We start from the raw sequence: 21,946 nt of genomic DNA, 5'->3' as shown, positions 1-21,946 counted from the left end.
AATGAACTTCTTTGCTCGGAGAGAAAACAGCAGCGTTAATTATCCTGATGTTTCTGACTTTTCCGACGGCAGTTGAACGCAACAGGGCGTGTGTGTGGGGGAGGTGAACGACAGTCGAGGCAGCCCGCATGTTGTTTTTTGGTCGCGTGTGCACGAGGCATTACGGTACGAGAGTCTAAGAACTGATTTCAAAATAAGAGCGAGGTTCCGGTGAAAGTGATCGGACATGTCGCATTCATTAAATAAGTCAAACAAGAAGTCTGTAAATACAGATAAATTAATTAATGAAAAAATGAACTATTTATAGAAATAAATAAAAATTACCACATGCAAACTGCATTTCAAGGAAAATATGTATTTCCATTCTGTGAATAGTACCTAATATCAAAAGCATGCCACCTCTGAAGGTACCTCTTCCAGTATCAGGACATTCTGATTCTAGAAAAATCACATCCATGAACCAATGTGTCTCTAATTTCTGATTAGATTCAAAAGGAAATGGTTCATAGTTACTAACTAATTTCACTTCATACCACCTGGACGTGTCACTCAGAGGCAATCAAGACGTTCTGATGGAGGATTTTCAAATTAAAGCCCTTCAAAATATCCTTCATGAGCTAACAACTCACTTTTTTAATTATGAAATCTTTCACTCGTTCATTTAGTTTAATTAACCAATCTACCTGTATTTACAAACGCATTGTGCGAATTTCTGAATGAATGCGACGCGTTCTATGACGTCCACCCCCGAACTCCGCTCTTATTTTGAAGTCGCTTCCGGTCGCGCTCCTACCGTAATGCCTCGCGCGCACACGTACCGAGAGACACCGCGCGGGCTTGGCTGCAGTGAAGACCTCGTGTGTCGCAGAGGAGAGAAAACCGAACTGTTTTCTGGAGGTCTGAGGTGAGTTGGAGCTCCGGGCCGATCGATCCGCGTTTTTCCTCCCCCGTAAAAGGCCCGTTGTCTCCCCCGGTTCCCTTTACATGCTGCGGGGGGGGACGGACCGCAGAGCTGAGCCGGTGGACGCACGGTTCGTCCCGGTGTTCGAAATTAATTAATTAATTATTTTTTTTTATTAACTGGGTTATTTTTCGTGTGCGCGAGGTAGACGTGTCGTAGGAGTGGCCTTCCGTCACCCACGTCGACTGAACTAGGAACTACACGTTTCAATCCGTTTTAGGGTTTATTTTTTAAAGACTATAAACCGACCAGTTTAACGCAAACTTCACGCCCTGTTCGTTGAGACGGCGAGGACACGTGGTGAGGACACTTAGGGAGGACACTTGGGACACGTGGTGAGGACACTTAGGACCCGTCGGACACGTGGGGGACGACAAAGTTGGTGTTAGATGTGTCGATGCGTGTTTAAAAAAAAAAAAAAAAACCCGCGTCGGTAAATTCTTTGCAAAAAACTCTTTTTTTCGAGCACCTGAACTCACCAGATGTGTACAATGTCCTCTAGACGTCGACACAGAGGACATCTGTAACACACCAAAAACATATTCATTGATGCACAGAGGAGACGTTAACACTGTCTGTCTGTCTCTCAACCTGTCTGTCTGTCTCTCAACCTGTCTGTCTGTCCAGCCGTTGCAGAGATGAGCAGCAATGAGTGTTACAGTTGCCATGGCACCGGTCACTTCGCCAGGAACTGTCCAAACTCCGGAGGACAGGGACAAGGGAGAGATCACAAAGGTGAGCCGACTACAGTTGATTTTAAACGTCCATGTACTTAGTTAGTTTCAGCCTCCTCAGCAAATTAATTTTAGTTTCAGTTTTTTTGTTAACTAACAAATGATTAACACTTTCCCTACAATTTACTATTCCATGACTACTACTTTACATATTCATTACTTGCAATTAACTAACAAATGATTAACACTTTCCCTACAATTTACTAACCCATGGCTAATCCGTAACAAACACCTAAACCATGATTACTATTTACATATCCATTATTGACAATTAACTCTCACTTTACTAATGTTTAACTTACACTTGACAAACCCACTGCTCATACTAATACTTTACTAACCGTAACTGCCACTGTACTAATACTTAACTACCACTTAACTTACCACGGCTAATGCTTAACTACCACTTTACTAACCCATGACTCATACTTTACTAACCGTGACTACCACTGTACCAATACTAAACTACCGCATTGCTATTCTATAACTAACCGGGCTAAAGAGGAGTCCAGGATGTAGATGTTTGTGATATTTATGCGTGACGCGGTTTGAAGTGATGTCAGAGGACCAGAGCCGTGTGGTAATCAGTGACTCGTCCCTGCAGCCTGTTATAACTGTAACAACACTGGACACATGGCCAGAGACTGCCCCAATGCCCCCGAGCAGACGTGCTACAACTGCAACAACCCTGGACACATCTCCAGAGACTGCTCCGAGCCCAAGAAGGTGCGAGAGATGATCTGCCACAACTGTGAGAATGCCGGACACATCTCCCGAGACTGCAAGGAGCCCAAGAAGAACGACCGGGAGCAGCTGTGCTACAACTGCAACAGTGCAGGTCACATGGCCAGAGACTGCTCCTCCGCCAACAAGCAGAAGTGCCACTCCTGTGGAGGCTTCGGACACCTGCAGAAGTCCTGCGACAAGGTCAAATGCAACAGGTAAACTTTAATGACTTGTAAAGTAATGCTACAGATCATCTAATAGCCGCAGGTAAACTTACAGGTAAGACTTAATTACATGTTAAGTAATCGCTGCAGATAAGCTAACAGATTAGCTGCAGCTATCACTAAATAAGCTAACAGATTAGCTGCAGCTATCACTAAATAAGCTAACAGATTAGCTGCAGCTATTAGTAACCTAATACAGGTAAGCTAACGCTGCAGGTAAACTTTGATTATATGTAAAGGAATGCTACAGGTAAACAGATAAAGTATTAGTGACAAACTAATACTACAGGTAGAATTAATAAGTTTATTTTGGAGCCTCTTCCGTGTGTTTTACTTGAGGTCCTCCAGTGAAACCAGTGTTGTCTTTGCATGCGTGTGCTGCAGGTGTGGGGAGACCGGCCATATTGCGGTTCACTGCAGTCAGATGTCGGAGTAGAACTGCTATACCTGTGGGAAGCCGGGTCACCTGGCCAAGGAGTGCACCACGGAGGATACCACCTAGCCACCTCATCTCTTCCCTCCTTTATTCGTTTCCTGTGATCCTCCTCTTCTCATTGGCCCAGAGGGCTGTCAGTCAGCCTCACAGCAGCCAATCAGAGCAGGCCGAGGAAGAAGAAAAAGGGAGGGACACTTAAAAAAATAAAAAAAACTTTCCTCTGCATGACAAAACTGAATTTGGGTTTTTAGTTTGGTAGCAGTGTCATGATGTGCAAAGCTTTGTTGAAGAATCCTTTCTGCCTGATTTATTGCCTGAGAGAGTAGAGTGAAAAGTTTAGCTCCTCCCCTCTGTTAACAAATGTTATTTTTGTATATCACTCAAAGCTACTGTAAAAATGTAATTTGGTTGTTCTGCAGACTTTAAGTTTAACCTGACAATAATAAAAAAAACATGGAGGAGAAAGATGACTGGGCAATCAATTTATTATACAAAACAAGAACGGTTCAGTCAGGAGTTATTTATTTGTCATTTTCAAATAATTACCAAGATGTTTCTTGAAAATATCTAATTTATGTAAGGAGGCTCATTCCTGATGGCCTTTAACAACAAGACATTGTGCTTTACATGATGCATTAAAGTTATTAAAACTTACCAAAAAATGTAAAGACAAGAATAAATTGGATTAAATCAGATTCAAAGTTATACATTTTAAAAAATGAGGTTAAGTGAAAACGTTTTGTACATTTTAAGTAAGACTCATGCCAAACTTTACAAATGTTTTTTCTTTTCCTGGAGGAAATGAGCTTCCATAGTAATTGGGAACTAATTTGGGGAAAAGCTTGGATTTCCCCTTAAGCACTGGTTTATTTAAAGACGGGTAAATATACTAATTAACTATATTATAAATAAACAATATTCAATTTTGATTTATTCTGAATAAAACTATTCTTCATGGAACTTCCCAAAACTATTGACTTGACATGCCACATACAATTATGCAGAAGATGAAAGAATGTTTTCCTATTTAATTTGTTTATAATTGTACGTCATGTTTTCAGGGAACCCTGGATGGCATTTCATCCCCTGAAGGGGAACTGTTACGGCCTCTGGAGCACATGGCTATCAGAAAACACTTAAGGAGCATTAAGTTGCATTTATTGACAACTTACTGACTAACAAGTCAGTGTAAGGCCAACATAATAAACCAAACTCCCACACTAACTAAAGGTCAACTGGCCTACTGAAGCACAAAGAAAGACAACCCTGAGCTCCTGACTGTCCATAAAACAGGAGAAAACAAACTACAACAAAAAGGGAACCCTAGATGGCATTTCATTAGGTTTTCACTAAGGGTTTATAGATGGCCAATAAGGTTAAAAGAAAACTCTTATAATTGATTTTATGAATGAGAGAGGCTTAATTGATTTATAAAGAAGAGACATTTGGTTACTCTTCGAATCCTGATTCTACCTGCATTGTAAAATTTAAATTAATCCGACAACCCTAAAAGACTGTAAAGTCATTTTATTGATTTTTAATAAAATGTCATCATATATAGTAAATAACATGTATTATTTTACTAAATTAGTCTCTAAATCTATTGGGAGCTGGAGGAACATATGCAGAGTGGATTGTTCTTCCACTGGTTTGTAGGTCTCATTACGTTTCATGCAGTATTTAACAATAAATAAACACATTAAAATAAAACACTGAACGGCCTTAATTGAGGAATGTGCACGAGGGGGATAATCTAAATGTGTTTAGTGGTTCAGATGTCATGCAAACTTTTGACCATCAGAATAAATGAACTTCTTTGCTCGGAGAGAAAACAGCAGCGTTAATTATCCTGATGTTTCTGACTTTTCCGACGGCAGTTGAACGCAACAGGGCGTGTGTGAACCAGTCAAGCCACGTTGTTTTTCGGTCGCGTGTGCACGAGGCATTACGGTACGAGAGTCTAAAGAACTGACTTTTCAAAATAAGAGCAAAGTTCCGGTGAAAGTGATCGGACATGTCGCATTCGTTCAATAAGTCATAAAATACGTCTGTAATCTGAAGTTAAATCATTGTGTAACTGTGGACCAGTTCCTTTCCAATCTAATCTGAATTTAGAGGTAAATTGGCTCATGAATGTGATTTGAGGTTGGCTCATGAATGAGATTTTGAAGGGCTTTAATTGGAAATCCTACATCAGAATGTCTTGATATTCGAAGAGAAACCTTCTGAGGTGGCATGCTTTCAATATTAGGTATAAGTATTCACACAATGGAAATATAAATGTTCCTTGAAATACAGTCTGCGTGTGGTAATTGTTCATTTTTAAATAGTTACCATCAATTAAGTATAATTTCGACTCATTAATTCGGTTTAATTGATTCATTAATCTGTATTTACATGTGTATTGACTATCACGTTCACCGGAACTCTGCTCTTATTTTGAAGTCGGTTCTGACGCGCTGCTACCGTAATGCCTCGTGCACACGCGTACCGAAAAAACCACCGCGCGGGCTTGGCTGCAGTGAAGACCTCGTGTGTCGCAGAGGAGAAAAAACCGAACTGTTTTCTGGAGGTCTGAGGTGAGTTGGAGCTCCGGGCCGATCGATCCGCGTTTTGTTCCTTCCCCCGCGGCGGGCGACCCTGCTGTGGGGGAGACACCCCCTCCCCCCTCCCGGAGAGGGGCGCACGGTTCCTCGCTGTGGAGCAGACGGTAACCTGCAGCGCCGGCCCTGTTGTACCCCCCCCCTCCCCTCTCTGGCCCCTTTTACGCACAGCGGGGGGAGACCCTGCAGAGCTTAGCCGGAGGAGGGTCCCTTCGCCCCGGTGGTTGAAACCGAGTTGGTCCGATGTTAAAATTAACTGGGTTATTTTGGTGTGCGCGAGGGAGACGTGTCGTAGGAGTGGCCTTTCATTACCCACGTCGACTAAACAAGGAAGTAAACGTTTTAATATGTTTTAAGGTTTATTTTTAAAGACTATAAACGGATCAGGGATCAGTTTAATACCAACTTCACTCCCTGTTCGTTGAGACGCCGAGGACACCGAGTTAGGACACTTAGGAGGACACTGAGTTAGGACACTTAGGAGGACACTGAGTTAGGACACTTAGGAGGACACTGACTTAGGACACTTAGGAGGACACTGAGTTAGGACACTTAGGAGGACACTGACTTAGGACACTTAGGAGGACACTGACTTAGGACACTTAGAAGGACACCGAGTTAGGACACTTAGGAGGACACTGACTTAGGACACTTAGGAGGACACTGACTTAGGACACTGAGTTGGGACACTTAGGAGGACACTGAGTCAGGACACTGACTTAGGACACTGAGTTGGGACACTTAGGAGGACACTGACTTAGGACACTTAGGTGGACACTGAGTTAGGACACTGAGGAGAACACTGACTTAGGACACTTAGGAGGACACTGACTTAGGACACTTAGGAGGACACTGACTTAGGACACTGAGTTAGGACACTTAGGAGGACACTGACTTAGGACACTTAGGAGGACACTTAGAGAAGAGGGAACGACAAAGTTGGCGGTAGACGTGTCGACGCTTGTTCAAAAACACTCGCTTATTATGGAACACGGGAGCTCTGAAAACACCTGAACGTGTCACTGCTGCCGTAAATAAAAGTTGTAAAACTTTGCAGATTGTTTGAGGAGGCGGACAGCTGGTTGACATTAAAAAAAAGAAGTTTTATTTAATCATTAAATCTCCGTTTGCCTCTCAGCTGCTCGGTGAAAAACGGCGACAACTGAAAACACCTGAGCACTTTGAACTCATCATATGTGTATAAGGGCCTCTCGAGCAGTGGTTCTTAACCGTCGGGCCTCGGCCCCTGATTGGTGCAGCGAGCACCGCCTAGAGGGCTCGCACAGGTAGAAGACACCAGCGGTAGTACCGTTATCCATGAGACGCAATACAGCTTCCCACCACTTGGTAGCGGTAATGCGTCAGTCCGTTTTACAAGCTCCCAACAGGCAGAAGAAGACACTCGGCTAGCCGCTAGCTAGCATGTAGCAAAAGTTATGGAGAAGTATTTAAAACGAAAAGATTAAGACGAAAGTGGTGATAAAACTCCCCCAAAAGTCTAAATGTTTCCGCAAGTACAATCCGGACTTCACTAAGAGCTTTATTAACGGGGGTGACGAGCCAGAGCCCTGTGTGTGTGTGAGCTAACGCTAACTAGCCTTCAAAGCTAAAGCGGCATCTCGAGACCAAACGTCAGCGCTCGTGGGGAAGCCGTTGGGATTGTTCAAGGGAAAGAAAATGGGCTCCGGAAGCGGAAACGGTCCGTCGAGCTGTCACAGAAACGAACAGCAACTTCCGGTTCTGCAAACACGAAGACATTATTACATTTTATTGACTTTATTTACGTATTATTTTGTATTGCCACATATTATTTATTTATCAAATTTCAATTAAGTCCCTTTTCTCTCTGCTAGTAAAATCAATTTATTAGTTATTTTTTGTGTTTTAATAAGTTTTTTTTTAAATTAGTTCTTGTATTAGCTTGATTTGTTCCATGAATTGTTCGCCTGTGGGGCGTCTTGTTGTTTTTGCTTTGATTTAGTTATTGATCACGAATCAAACCAAGAGGGAGATCAATTAGTTAAACCAATACAGTGTTACCATTGGAATGGGCCACTTTGCACTGGAAAAATTGGGCCCTGAGCTCAAAAAGGTTAAGAACCCCTGCTCTAAAAAAACTAAATATGAACTAGACATTGACTCTGTCTGTCTGTCTCTGTCCGTCCAGCTGTTGCAGAGATGAGCAGTATTGAGTGTTACAGTTGTCACGGCAGTGGTCACTATGCCAAGAACTGTCCAAATGCAGGAGGACAAGTGAGAGATCGCAAAGGTGAGCCCACGTTACATGTTTGTTTTATTTTAAATGGGTTCAGCTGTTTATGTACTTACCTCTGAGCAGATTAATTAATTTAGTTTCAGTACTTTTTGTGTTGAGTGATCTGGTTCAGTTGACGCCTGCTTTAATAAACATTACATTGTAATCAGTGTGTTTGTTTGTGTGTTTCAGATCCATTCTGCTATCGCTGCGGGGAGCTCGGACACATGGCCAGAGACTGCGAAATGCCCGAAGACGGTGAGAGGACACACACACACACACACACAAACACACACACACACTGTGCATAGTGTCCAACAGGATCACAGGCTACAGGTCAGTAGCTGCAGATTTGTATAATCCTGCTGTAGTTCTGGGTTTAATTAGTCCTGGTCTACAGCTGGCGGTCTAACTCAGTCCTGGACTAAAGAGGAGTCCAGCATGTAGATGGTTGTGATATTTATGAGTGAAGCTGTTTAAAGTGAACCAGGTTGAACGGAACCGTGTGGTAATCAATGACTCGTCCCTGCAGTCTGTTATAACTGCCAAACAACAGGTCACATCTCCAGAGACTGCAAGGAGCCCAAGAAGGAGCGAGAGCAGAAATGCTACAACTGTGAGAATACTGGACACCTGGCCCGAGACTGCAAGGAGCCCAAGAAGAACGACCGGGAGCAGCTGTGCTACACCTGTAACAACGCAGGTCACATGGCCAGAGACTGCCCCTCCGCCAACAAGCAGAAGTGCTACTCCTGTGGAGGCTTCGGACACCTGCAGAAGTCCTGCGACAAGGTCAAATGCAACAGGTAAACTTTAATGACTTGTAAAGTAATGCTACAGATCATCTAATACTACAGGTAGACTAACAGAAGTGGAGCTAAATAAAGCACATAAGTTTATTTTGGAGCCTCTTCCGTGTGTTTTACTTGAGGTCCTCCAGTGAAACCAGTGTTGTCTTTGCATGCGTGTGCTGCAGGTGTGGGGAGACCGGCCATATTGCGGTTCACTGCAGTCAGACGTCGGAGGAGAACTGCTATACCTGTGGGAAGCCGGGTCACCTGGCCAAGGAGTGCACCACGGAGGATACCACCTAGCCACCTCATCTCTTCCCTCCTTTATTCGTTTCCTGTGATCCTCCTCTTCTCATTGGCCCAGAGGGCTGTCAGTCAGCATCACAGCAGCCTGTCAGTCAGCCTCACAGCAGCCAATCGGAGCAGGTGTAGGAAGGAGAAGGGACGAACGCTTCAAAAAAATTAATTAAAAACCTTTCCTCTGCATTTTTAAAAGACAACACTGAATTTGGGTTTTTGGTTTGGTAGCGGTGTCATGATGTGCAAAGCTTTGTTGAAGAATCCTTTCTGCCTGGTTTAGGAGTAGAGTGTAACGTTTAGCTCCGCCCCTCTGTCATAAGTGTGTGTGGGGGGGGGGGGTTATGGAGGGAGAAGAAGTGTTTGAAGTTTCTTTCATTGCAGGGAATAACTTTATTTTCTTGTTGTCAAAACCCAGTTTGTTGAAAGAAATGTGATTGGCCCCGCCTCCAGCAAGCAGCCAATCACCTCGCAGGTCAGGACCCTTTATCACCACACAGGGACACGAATGAGCCAATCAGATCGGGTCACAGCAGACGACGAAAGGAGCGTTTTGTTGAACCAGACGGATCGATTCATCGATGAAGACAAAAATTAATATAAAAAAAACTAACACATTTTAAGGCTGGGTGGGAATGTTTTCACAAGAAAATCCAAATGTTATTTTTATATATTACAGAGCTACTGTAAAAATGTAATTTGGTTGTTCTGCAGACTAAGTTTAACCTGACAATAAAAACCATGGAGGAGAAAGACAATGGAGAAATCGATTTATTTCATAAGACGACAAAAACAAGAAAAGTTCAGGCAGGATTTATTTATTTGTCATTTACAAATATTTACCAAGATGTTTCCTGAAAATGTCAATGATGTGTAAGGAGGCTCATTCCTGTTGACCTTTAACAACAAGACATTGTGCTTTACATAATACATTAAAGTTATTAATTTAAATAATAACTAAATCTTCCATATTAATTGGAAAAAAATATGGACTTCATTTAAAGGTAAATATTAATTAACTATTATGAATAAAAATATAGATTTATTAGATTTATTATGAATAAAACTATAATCCGCATGGAACTTCCAAAAACTGTCGACTTGACACGTCAAATAAAATTATCCAGAAGATGGAAGAAAGTTTTTATCTACATATGTGTGTGTGTATAAAAATCCACAATGTACAATGGACATAGCGTCTATAAAAAGCAAATTGAAATTGAAATACATTTTGAACGTGAATATTTGAATGCACTCTTTATTTTTGTATTCAAAATAATATAGTTTTATTAATATCTGTATTTAATATTATTTTAATTGAATTAATTTTATTTGTTTCTTTGATATGTTTTTTTTTTTCATTTTGTTTTGTATTCATATGTTTGTTTGTTTTTACTAATATTTATTTTAATTTAATTATATATATTTATATTATTTTATATTCTTTCAGTTTCGATATTAGTTTTGATTTATTTGTATTTTAGTGTACGTCATCGTGCTGGAAGGCGGGTGATTTAAGGCTTCTCCAGCAGGTGGCGCTGACGGTGCGTTGACACGCCATGAAACCGGAAACGGAAGAAGAAGCCGCAGAAGTGCTTCCGGCTTGTTGTTCGGCTCGTGTGTATCTTTTTGAGTTCCCCCTCAGTTCACGAACATCTTCACAAACGCATAAAAAGCAGCAGCAGAAATGGTGAGCGGCATTATTTAACATTTAAAACAGATAGTTAGTGAATATTCAGCCGACAAGTCGTGAGCCTCGTTTCATAAACTCTACATTAATGTATTAACACACAATAATAATACTCATAGTAAACATCGCAGAGCTTTTATAAGTTACAGCTTTTTGAGTTGAGTCCAGGGGTCTTAAAGTCAGTCACTTCCGGTTTGGATTGTCAATTTGTTAATCAATCCTTTTCAGCAATTTACTTTTATTCAACAATACAGTTTTTGTCTCTACGAGGCTACATTGTGTGTTCAGTCTTAATGTATTTCAGACCTGTTATAAATAAATCACATACAAAGTGTTAATTATATTGAATTCATAATATTTATTTAATACTGATTTAATGATATTGTGTGTTTCATGTGTTATTATAACATGTGTCCTTTTCCACAGGCACGTAACGCTGAGAAGGCCATGTAAGTATTTAATGTACTCTGTACAATGTAGAATATTTAAACGCACACATATAAATTACTTTTGGATATGTATTAATTTAATCTAACGGCTGCTTTCATTAATATATAGATTTGAATGTACTCTGTACGAGATATAATATTTAAACACACACGCATATAATTACTTTTGGATATGTATTAATTAAATCTAACAGCTGCTTTCATTAATATATAGATGAATCCTTTGTATTATTTAACATCAGAAAAACGTATTATTTTGTTCGACCAACAATCCAAAAACAATCCATTAAAAGGAGCTGCGACCAATAAATGTTTTAAAAATGATGTCATTGATCATCAGAAAAGTTGCAGTCAGCTCCGATGTTGATCGATAATGTAAGAGGAGGCAAACTAAAAGCTCAAAGAGGATCGTGACGTTCTGCCGTCTTTAACTGTTCCTCCGTGTCTCTCAGGACGGCTCTGGCTCGGTTCAGACAGGCTCAGCTGGCGGAGGGGAAAGTCAAGGTCGGGTTCTCCTGTGTTCTACATTCATTATTGTTGTTACAGTTTGTTCAGTACATCACAGGGCGTGTTGAACACCAGTTCAGCCTCACAGCGGCTTCACTGCAGCTTCACTGCTCCATTCACCTGTCTGATGATGTTCACCTGTCTGATGATGTTCACCTGTCTGATGATGTTCACCTGTCTGATGATGTTCACCTGTCTGCAGGAGAGGAGACCTTTTCTGGCGTCGGAGTGCAGTGAACTTCCGAAAGCCGAGAAATGGAGACGACAGGTAAACAAACAAACTCAACTATTTCACTTCCTGTAGTATCACCTGTCGTCGCTCTGTTAGCCAATCACACACACGTTTAGGTTGTTTTCCCATGGGCCTCAGCTGCTGTTACCATAGAGACAAAGCCAGTTGGATTCATCCAAAACTGACAGATAAACAATGTGAGAGATGCACAGACGAGAGCATGATGTACTGTGATTGTCTGTTTGTCAATGAAATGCACCCTGGGAGTCGTAGTTGACTAAGTATGTGTGTGTGTGTGTGTGTGTTTCAGATCATCAGCGAGATCTCAAAGAAGGTGGCTCAGATCCAGAATGGTGAGCATATTTCTGTGTGTATATATCAGATTATAAACACTCTGACCTGTCTGTCTTCATCCTTCTGACCTGTCTTTCTTCATCCTTCTGACCTGTCTTTCTTCATCCTTCTGACCTGTCTGTCTTCATCCTTCTGACCTGTCTTTCTTCATCCTTCTGACCTGTCTTTCTTCATCCTTCTGACCTGTCTGTCTTCATCCTTCTGACCTGTCTTTCTTCATCCTTCTGACCTGTCTTTCTTTATCCTTCTGACCTGTCTGTCTTCATCCTTCTGACCTGTCTGTCTGCAGCTGGTCTTGGCGAGTTCAAGATTCGGGATCTGAACGATGAGATCAACAAGCTGCTGAGGGAGAAAGGTCACTGGGAGGTCCGGATCAAAGAACTGGGAGGACCGGACTACGCGGTAAACAAACACACGTGTGTGTGTGTGTGTGTTCTCTCGATGACCTGTTTTGTGAGGCGCATTCACCGATATGACGTGTTTGTTGTATTTCAGCGAGTCGGTCCGAGGATGTTGGATCACGAAGGGAAGGAGGTTCCAGGGAACCGAGGGTATAAATACTTTGGAGCAGCCAGAGACCTGCCGGGAGTCAGGGAGCTGTTTGAAAAGGAGCGTACGTAAACTCGGTCTTTGCCGCCCCTGTTTTATATCAAACCGTTGCTGCGCCGTTGTCTGATTGGTCCTCTCTGATTGGTCCTCTCTGATTGGTCCTCACAGCTTCCCCGGCGCTGAGGAAGACGAGGGGTGACCTGATGAAGGAAGTGGACGCAGAGTATTACGGCTACAGAGACGAAGACGACGGAGTGCTGCTTCCTCTGGAGGCCAAGTACGAGAAACAAGGTTTGATTATTTATTTATTTATTCATACATTCAGATTAATGTATTATATCCCGTCAGATTATTTTCTAATTTATGCATTCAGATTATTTATTTGTGTTTACCGTCAGATTATTTTATAATTTATTCAGTCAAATGATTTCATGTAAACTGTTTTATTATATCTAAAGTGAGATTATGTGCGTTTAGCTTTGTTGGAGGCGGTGCAGAAGTGGAGAACAGAGAAAGAGTCTCGTCTGTCAGGGGAAAAGCAACCGGAGGAAGAGGAGGAGGAGAGTATCTACGCGGTCCACAAAGAAGAGGTGAACTGTCCCTTTAAATCCCCGTAGTTTTGAAGAAAAGTAGAATTATTATAATCACTAAACTACTAAAACTATGCTGCATCCGGATAATTGTGTGTGTGTGTGTGTGTGCAGCCAGAGGATGATGAGGAGAACCGGGAGGAGCAGGAGGGAGAAGAGGGGGGAGTCACCTTCATTGCACACGTACCTGTTCCCTCACAGAAAGAGGTGAGAGATACACACACACACACACACACGCATTGGTCTTTTTGTACATGTGAGGACCATTGTTCACATAATGCATATCCAGGACCTGACCCCCATAATCCGAACTTTGAGATTGATGTCTTTTAACCGAACCTACACAATTCCTTGGAGCCTTCCTTTATTCCTGTGAATACAGTTCTGATACAAATCTAAGCAAGGAGTCTGGTCACTACCTGGAGGGAAGATATTATGAGTAACACACTGAAGAGAAGATGTTGGGATTATTGTCCACACAGAGCAGAAATGTCCTCGCAGTGCAGAAATGTCCTCACAGAGCAGAAATGTCCTCACAATGTCCTCACAGAGCAGAAGTGTCCTCACAATGTCCTCACAGAGCAGAAATGTCCTCACAATGTCCTCACAGAGCAGAAGTGTCCTCACAATGTCCTCACAGAGCAGAAATGTCCTCACAGAGCAGAAGTGTCCTCACAATGTCCTCACAGAGCAGAAGTGTCCTCACAGAGCAGAAATGTCCTCGCAATGCAGAAGTGTCCTCACAGAGCAGAAGTGTCCTCACAATGTCCTCACAGAGCAGAAGTGTCCTCACAATGTCCTCACAGAGCAGAAATGTCCTCACAGCTCTGTCCGTCCCTCAGGTGGAGGAGGCTCTCGTCAGGAGGAAGAAGATGGAGTTGTTGCAGCGTTACGCCAGTGAGACTCTTCAGGCTCAGAGTCAGGCGGCCAAAACTCTGCTGGGACTGTAACCAGTCTGTCTGTTCTGTAAACCAGTCTGTCTGTTGGTGTAAATATAGGCTTCTTTTTTTTTTTTTTACTCTACCTGTTTCTTATTAAAACATTCTTCAGCTCAGTTTGTTGTTCTCGTCGTGTTTTGTTGATTCCACCGATTTTAAGAGAACAGAGAGTCTTCTGGTGTTCGGTTTGAATGTTTGTCCAAGGACACGTTATTAACACTTTTTAACACAGAACATCTGGGGACACATGATGACATCACCAGATAACAGTGAAAACACATGTTATTGTTCTGTTGGTGACGGAGGCCTCAGAACTGTCTCTCTCCGTGTCACTGTCTATCCGTCTCTCTCTTTCAGGCCTCTTCAGTTCCGCTTCCTCGTTGTCTGACTGTCTCCTCACGTGGTTTCAGTCTGGCATGCTGATTGGTTGATTGGTTGATTGGTGGCAGCATTCTGCAGCATGTGATTGGCTGATTAATGGCTGAACGCTGCATGTGATGTCATGTGAGGAGAAAACTGCCGCCAGCCGCATTCAATCAAGGAGAGCAAGTGTGTGTGTGTGTGTGTGTGTGTGTGTGTCAGTGAGTGAGTGAGTGTTTGTGTGAGGCCCCTCCCCCTGAGGTCCCCCCTGTCACAGCCCAGTCAGTATAAATGAGCAACAGACTCAGCAGACTCCACAGACAGGCGTCATGTGGTGTCAAGGTTTCCTGCGGCAGACGGTCCGATCCATGTCGACCAGCAGACAGGTCTGTGTGTGTGTGTGTGTGTGTGTGTGTGTGTGTTGTGGGGATCATTGACTTTAAGGGGACTGGTCTACCATGTGGGGACCTGATCATCGTCCCCATTAGGTTTTAGGGTTCAGACTTGGTCACGTGTCCTCCTGAGTGACCTTTCAGCTGCTCATCGTCACCTTTACACTCGTTTGTGGTTCAAAACAAAGTTTTAAAGAACTTTAAAACTTTATTTTATTATAATAATTAGTAATGGATTGGACAGAAAGTTTATAAAAAAAACATCTGCAGCAGTCATTACAGATACATTAATCAATAACTATGAAACTATTAGGCTGGAATTAGTTTTTTAATTATGCATTTGTGTGTATATATATATATAGTTTATGTCTGTGTGTGTATATATGTATATATATATATACGTATGTGTGTGTGTGTGTGTATATAATATATATGATTATTTATTAAGTGCTGCTTTCTTTACCTGGATGACAGTAAGTATGTTCTCTCTCTCACCTGTCTGTCTCTCTGCCTCGTCTGTCTCCATCAGGCGGGCATCCTCTTCGACGTGGACGGCGTTCTGCTTCGCGGCGGCTCGTTGATTCCCGCAGCTCGACGAGCTTTCCGGAAGCTTCTGGACCGAAACAACGATTTCCTGTTTCCTGTTGTGTTCGTCACCAACGCTGGAAGCTGTCAGAGGCATCACAAGGCCCAGCAGCTATCTCACCTGCTGGAGGTCCAGGTAGGAAAGACAGGTGGAAAGAGACAAAAAAGATTGAAAACACAATTGGAAACATACAAGTGGAGATAGAGCGAGAAAGACAGACGGGTGCTTTGTGCTCATATCTCCTTGTTTCCTTTCAGATTATAATCTTGGTTTATCTGTAATTTAGACTGATTTAATCATGTGATTTCCTGATGATAAGATGTACCTGTCAATGACCGGATGTAGGCAACGACGACAGGATGTACCATGTACCTGACAACGACAGGATGTAGGTGACAACGACAGGATGTAGGCGACAACGACAGGATGTAGGCGAGAACGACAGGATGTAGGCGAGAACGACAGGATGTAGGCGACAACGACAGGATGTAGGCGACAACGACAGGATGTAGGCGACAACGACAGGATGTAGGCGAGAACGACAGGATGTAGGCGACAACGACAGGATGTAGGCGACAACGACAGGATGTACCATGTACCTGACAACGACAGGATGTAGGCGAGAACGACAGGATGTAGGCGAGAACGACAGGATGTAGGCGAGAACGACAGGACGTAGGTGACAACGACAGGATGTAGGCGACGACGACAGGATGTACCTGAGGACGACAGGATGTAGGTGACGACGACAGGATGTAGGCGACAACGACAGGATGTACCTGACGACGACAGGATGTAGGCGACAACGACAGGATGTACCTGACGACGACAGGATGTACCTGACGACGACAGGATGTAGGTGACGACGATGGGGCGTGAGGCGTAGGTGACGACGATAGGGTGTAGGTTAAGAAGATAGGGTGATGGGGCGATAGGGCGTAGGTGACGGCGATAGGGCGTGAGGCGTAGGTGACGGCGATAGGGCGTGAGGCGTAGGTGACGACGCTAGGGCGTAGGTGACAACGATAGGGCGTAGGTGACGACGAAATGGTGTAGGTGACAACGATAGGGCATAGGTGAAAGCAAGGGGGCATAGGTGACGACGATAGGGCGTAGGTGAAAGCAAGGGGGCATAGGTGACGGCAAGGGGGCATAGGTGACGACAATACGGCGTAGGTGAAGTCGATAGGGCGTATTTGAAGACGATAGGGCGTAGGTGACGGCGACGGGGCGCAAGTGACAAAGTCAATGGAAAACAAAACTTTTGGTTTGCCACCTCTCTCTTTTTACCTAGATCGCCCCGGAGCAGGTGGTTCTTTCCCACAGTCCTTTGCAAATGCTGAAGAGTTTCCATGATAAATGCGTCCTGGTGTCAGGACAGGGACCGGTGACGGACATCGCCAACACGTATCCTTCACATCTGACCTCTGGCTGGCTTCTTCTAGGTGGCAGCTGAGGCTCATGGGTATTGTAGTTTTGAGCAATAATTGAAATCAACCAGGAGACTTTCTGTGTTCAGTCACATTCAGATGTCCATTAAAGACACATGTGAAATAGGAATAAGGAGACTTATAGATATATAGAGAGATGTCAACTTACTGCAACTAAAGTTTTACACTCTGAACCACACCGGGTATAAAAAAGTCTAATTGATTCTCGTGCTTGAAGTCTTGACCGTATCGTCAGTTTGGGTTTTCAGAAGGTCGTGAGCGTCGAGCAGCTCAGAGAACATCACCCCCTGCTGGACATGGTGGACCACAACAGGAGACCCAAACTACCTGTGAGTACCGTGCTGGTGACAGGTGACGGTAACTTTAGGTCTCTGGCAGCAACTCAGTAATCCAACCGTATTTTCTCTGTTTTTAGTTGTCTCCTCTGCAGACTCTCCCGAAGATAGAAGGTACACAACACACTGTTTATGATTTTATTTCAACATTCTTTAGTTTACAGTTACTTAATATTTATTTATTTGATTAATATTCTCAATGTTGTGTTACCTGATTCCAAGAGTGCTGTCACAATTTACCTTTTGTCGAAGTAAAGTCTTCGTCAGTTTTTTTGGACACTGAGTGATTTTTCCAAATACAAATGAAGATATGCAGATATTTTGATTACATATAAAAGAAACAAAAGCGATAACATATATATAGAAATAACCTGTAAATGGGGCTAAAAGTCCAAATGAAATAAAGATCTGTTAAAGTTGTACTCTATAAACCTAAGACACTCAGCCCTATCTATATATTGATTAATGTTTGCTGGCTCTTATTTTGTTGACTAATCTTCACTGACTTCCTGTGTTGCCGTAGCGATCATCCTGTTCGGAGAGCCAATCCGATGGGAGACCAACCTGCAGCTGCTAATTGACGTGCTCCTGACCAATGGGAGTCCAGGTTGCGTGTACGATCCTCAGGTGCCGGCCCAGTTGCCGGTTCTCGCCTGCAACATAGACCTGATGTGGATGGCTGAGGCCCCATCACCACGGTAACCAACACGCTACAGGAAGTTAGTTTAACCTGTTAGCGTCCATATCTCCAGGCTAGGGCTGTCTCAATTGTGATGGAAGGAGGATGTTTTCTCTGATGTCCTTCAGGTGATCGCGTCGATCAGTTTTGACCCTGCTTTGTTGCCGTAGGTTTGGTCACGGGATGTTCCTGCTGTGTCTGGAGTCTGTCTACAGGAAGATGACGGGTCGAGAGCTTCAGTACCAGGGGCTGCTGGGAAAACCTAGTCTGCTGACATACCAGTACGCCGAGCAGCTGCTGAGACTGCAGAACCACAACCACAAGCTCACCACCATCTACGCCATCGGGTAACAAACCGTCCATAACACTATCTGCACCATCTGCGCTGTTGGTAACTAAACCACCCATAACACCATCTGCGCTGTTGGTAACTAAACCACCCATAACACCATCTGCGCTGTTGGTAACTAAACCACCCATACCACCATCTGCGCTGTTGGTAACTAAACCACCCATAACACCATCTGCGCTGTTGGTAACTAAACCACCCATAACACCATCTGCGCTGTTGGTAACTAAACCACCCATAACACCATCTAAGCTGTTAGTAACTAAACCATCCATAACACCATCTACGCCATCGGGTAACAAACCGTCCATAACACCATTTACGCTGTTAACTAAACCATCCATAACACCATCTACACCTTCTACGTTGTTGGTAACTAAACCATCCATAACACCATCTACGCTGTTAGTAACTAAACCATCCATAACACCATCTACGCCATCGGGTAACAAACCGTCCATAACACCATTTACGCTGTTAACTAAACCATCCATAACACCATCTACACCTTCTACGTTGTTGGTAACTAAACCATCCATAACACCATCTACGCTGTTGGTAACTAAACCACCCATACCACCATCTACGCTGTTGGTAACTAAACCACCCATAACACCATCTGCGCTGTTGGTAACTAAACCACCCATAACACCATCTACGCTGTTAGTAACTAAACCATCCATAACACCATCTATGCCATCGGGTAACAAACCGTCCATAACACCATTTACGCTGTTAACTAAACCATCCATAACACCATCTACACCTTCTACGTTGTTGGTAACTAAACCATCCATAACACCATCTGCGCTGTTGGTAACTAAACCACCCATAACACCATCTACGCTGTTAGTAACTAAACCATCCATAACACCATCTATGCTGTTGGTAACTAAACCACCCATAACACCATCTACGCTGTTGGTAACTAAACCACCCATAACACCATCTGCGCTGTTGGTAACTAAACCACCCATAACACCATCTACGCTGTTAGTAACTAAACCATCCATAACACCATCTACGCCATCGGGTAACAAACCGTCCATAACACCATCTACGCCATCGGGTAACAAACCGTCCATAACACCATCTACGCCATTGGGTAACAAACCGTCCATAACACCATCTACTCCATTGGGTAACAAACCGTCCATAACACCATCTACTCCATTGGGTAACAAACCGTCCATAACACCATCTACTCCATTGGGTAACAAACCGTCCATAACACCATCTACGCCATTGGGTAACAAACCGTCCATAACACCATCTACTCCATTGGGTAACAAACCGTCCATAACACCATCTACGCCATTGGGTAACAAACCGTCCATAACACCATCTACACCTTATACGTTGTTGGTAACTAAACCATCCATAACACCATCTACACCTTCTACGTTGTTGGTAACTAAACCATCCATAACACCATCTACACCTTCTACGTTGTTGGTAACTAAACCATCCATAACACCATCTACGCTGTTAGTAACAAACCATCCATAACACCATCTACACCATCGGTAACTAAACCCTTCATAATGACATCTACGCTGTTGGCTCTTCTTCTTGCCTAGCGACAACCTGATGACTGATATCTACGGTGCTAATCTCTACAACCGCTACCTGGGTCAGCAGCACGCTGCTGCGACAACCACGATCAAGCTAGTGGCCCAGGGAACGGGGAGTCAAGTGACGATGGCGGTGCCGGAGCTGGTGTCTGCTGCTACTCAGTGTCGCTCCATACTGGTAGGTCTTATTTATTTACTGGTAATAATAACTTTCAAATCACAACGTCAGTATTTTGGACCTGGGTACACATTGTGATATCACAGTGAAATCATAGCAGCGACAGCAAATCCAAGTCTGACGGGCCAGAAACAAGAGGTTTGCGGAGGTCATGCTGACCCTCTGATAAGGACTTGTTGTAATGACGTCGGTCACTGAAACAGAGCTGCTCTATCTGTCCACAGGTGTGCACAGGTGTCTATAACCCTCGTTCCCCGTTGCCTAGCGACCGCAGCGACGCCATCACAGAAGCCGTGTTGCATGGTCACAGAGACCTGGTGCTGGAGCTCGACCTGGTGGAGCCAAATCACGTGGTGGAGGACGTGGAGGCCGCAGTTGACCTGCTGCTGCAGCAGGAGAGCTCTGTGACCTCTGACACTTGACCTCTGTCCTCTTGATGGGCCCATACCATGTGGCAACCTCCAGTTCGGCTGAGTGAAGCCAATGCGGAAAGGTCTTAAAACTTGCATTATCTCTCCTGGCCACCAGGGGGCGACTAGACTCCTCTGGTCGTATAGAAGCCTATGCTTCATGTGTTGAACCCTCATTCTCTCTCCTGACCTCCAGGGGGCGACTCCTGTGGTTGTATAGAAGTCTATGCTTCATGTGTTAAAGCTGCATTCTCTTTCCTGACCACCAGGGGGCGACTAGACTCCTCTGGTTGTATAGAAGTCTATGCTTCATGTGTTAAAGCTGCATTCTCTCTACTGACCACAAGGGGGCGACTCCTCTGGTTGTATAGAAGTCTATGCTTCATGTGTTAAAGCTGCATTCTCTCTCCTGACCACCAGGGGGCGACTCCTCTGGTTGTATGGTTAATAGCTGTATCAACAATGCATCTGTGACGTAATAACTGGTTTGTAAGACTGTAATTTAAGGAGATCTAAGTGTTTTCTGCTGTATAATCAGATAATAAATTATGTTATAGTAAATTACAGCTGTAATAACATATAATACGGAGGACTTCTAACAAATAGAAATGTCCTAATAGCTATTGATAACAGTGTATTATAAAACGCGTATTAAACGTTTATTACCGGATTATGAAGCAACATTAGTCTCAATAATCAGTTTAAAACAAAAACTGATGGTCTAAGGATGTCTTCAAACTTATCTGTGACCTTTCAGTGTTTAATAAACTAAAAACTAAAAACTTACTTATCTTTGTTGGTGCTCTGAACATTTAATTTATTTGAAATATTATGTTGATTCTATATTTTAAAGTATTAAAAAACGTCTGAAAAGCTGTAAAAATACATTATACTTGAATATAGTAAATAATTAAATGTGTCTGCAGTTTGAATTTCGGACTTGTTTCAAACACACACACACACACACGGAAACAAGGAAACAAGCGCCCGCGTTGATTTAAATGATTGGAAAACAAATAGGAAAGAATAAATAAAGACGAGGAGGCGAGAGAGTAAAACCACATAAAACATGATGCATTACAAATATGACATTTTCTGTTTCTTACAGGGAAGTGTTAGAGTCCTGTGCTTTATGTCTATTTAGTTTCATTAAGACAATTATGTTTTTGTTCTTTATTAGAGACGCAAAAACATTTCAATTCATCAAGTGTCAAATGTCTAATTGTGGCTGAAGGTTAAAAGTTCAAATGGACTTAAAGGAACAGTGTGTAGGGTTGAGGAGGATTTATTGTCTGTA

General features: G+C 43.2%; 4 protein-coding genes and 1 long non-coding RNA gene across 6 annotated transcripts; 4 read left to right on the top strand and 1 right to left on the bottom strand.

The window, feature by feature from the left end:
• The first annotated feature begins 789 nt into the window (after positions 1-789).
• Positions 790-3,546, top strand: LOC117730444 (cellular nucleic acid-binding protein-like). The gene is made up of 4 exons (XM_034532165.1): positions 790-904; positions 1,589-1,696; positions 2,300-2,636; positions 3,030-3,546. Exons 2-4 carry the CDS (start codon positions 1,600-1,602, stop codon positions 3,079-3,081), a joined length of 486 nt encoding a protein of 161 aa, XP_034388056.1. The 5' UTR covers positions 790-904; positions 1,589-1,599; the 3' UTR covers positions 3,082-3,546.
• On the top strand, positions 829-9,784 carry LOC117730441 (cellular nucleic acid-binding protein-like). Of its 2 annotated transcripts, none has more exons than XM_034532160.1 (5): positions 829-904; positions 7,852-7,953; positions 8,131-8,196; positions 8,471-8,744; positions 8,915-9,784. In XM_034532160.1, exons 2-5 carry the CDS (start codon positions 7,863-7,865, stop codon positions 9,030-9,032), a joined length of 549 nt encoding a protein of 182 aa, XP_034388051.1. In that variant the 5' UTR covers positions 829-904; positions 7,852-7,862; the 3' UTR covers positions 9,033-9,784. The 2 variants fall into 2 exon arrangements, with proteins under 2 accessions (XP_034388051.1, XP_034388050.1); XM_034532159.1 differs by lacking the exon at positions 829-904 and adding an exon at positions 5,530-5,660.
• Positions 9,785-10,606: 822 nt separating this feature from the next.
• isy1 (ISY1 splicing factor homolog) lies at positions 10,607-14,451 on the top strand. Its single transcript, XM_034532144.1, has 11 exons — positions 10,607-10,716; positions 11,143-11,165; positions 11,618-11,669; positions 11,875-11,940; positions 12,215-12,257; positions 12,548-12,660; positions 12,754-12,871; positions 12,976-13,098; positions 13,285-13,397; positions 13,512-13,604; positions 14,240-14,451. Exons 1-11 carry the CDS (start codon positions 10,714-10,716, stop codon positions 14,345-14,347), a joined length of 855 nt encoding a protein of 284 aa, XP_034388035.1. The 5' UTR covers positions 10,607-10,713; the 3' UTR covers positions 14,348-14,451.
• On the bottom strand, positions 13,660-15,688 carry LOC117730451. The gene is made up of 2 exons (XR_004609465.1): positions 15,583-15,688; positions 13,660-14,788 (listed from the first exon to the last, which is right to left on the bottom strand). It is a non-coding gene; the product is annotated as an uncharacterized LOC117730451 (long non-coding RNA).
• On the top strand, positions 14,981-20,814 carry zgc:77375 (uncharacterized protein LOC402927 homolog). Its single transcript, XM_034532131.1, has 9 exons — positions 14,981-15,081; positions 15,617-15,808; positions 16,968-17,080; positions 17,360-17,453; positions 17,540-17,573; positions 17,983-18,157; positions 18,309-18,485; positions 20,068-20,239; positions 20,464-20,814. Exons 1-9 carry the CDS (start codon positions 15,025-15,027, stop codon positions 20,659-20,661), a joined length of 1,212 nt encoding a protein of 403 aa, XP_034388022.1. The 5' UTR covers positions 14,981-15,024; the 3' UTR covers positions 20,662-20,814.
• The last annotated feature ends 1,132 nt before the right edge of the window (positions 20,815-21,946 follow it).

Source organism: Cyclopterus lumpus, chromosome 5, assembly GCF_009769545.1.
Source record: "Cyclopterus lumpus isolate fCycLum1 chromosome 5, fCycLum1.pri, whole genome shotgun sequence".
Taxonomy (NCBI): Eukaryota; Metazoa; Chordata; class Actinopteri; order Perciformes; family Cyclopteridae; genus Cyclopterus; species Cyclopterus lumpus.
Note: the sequence above shows the minus strand (reverse complement) of the source record. Positions and strands in the feature narration are given on the sequence as shown.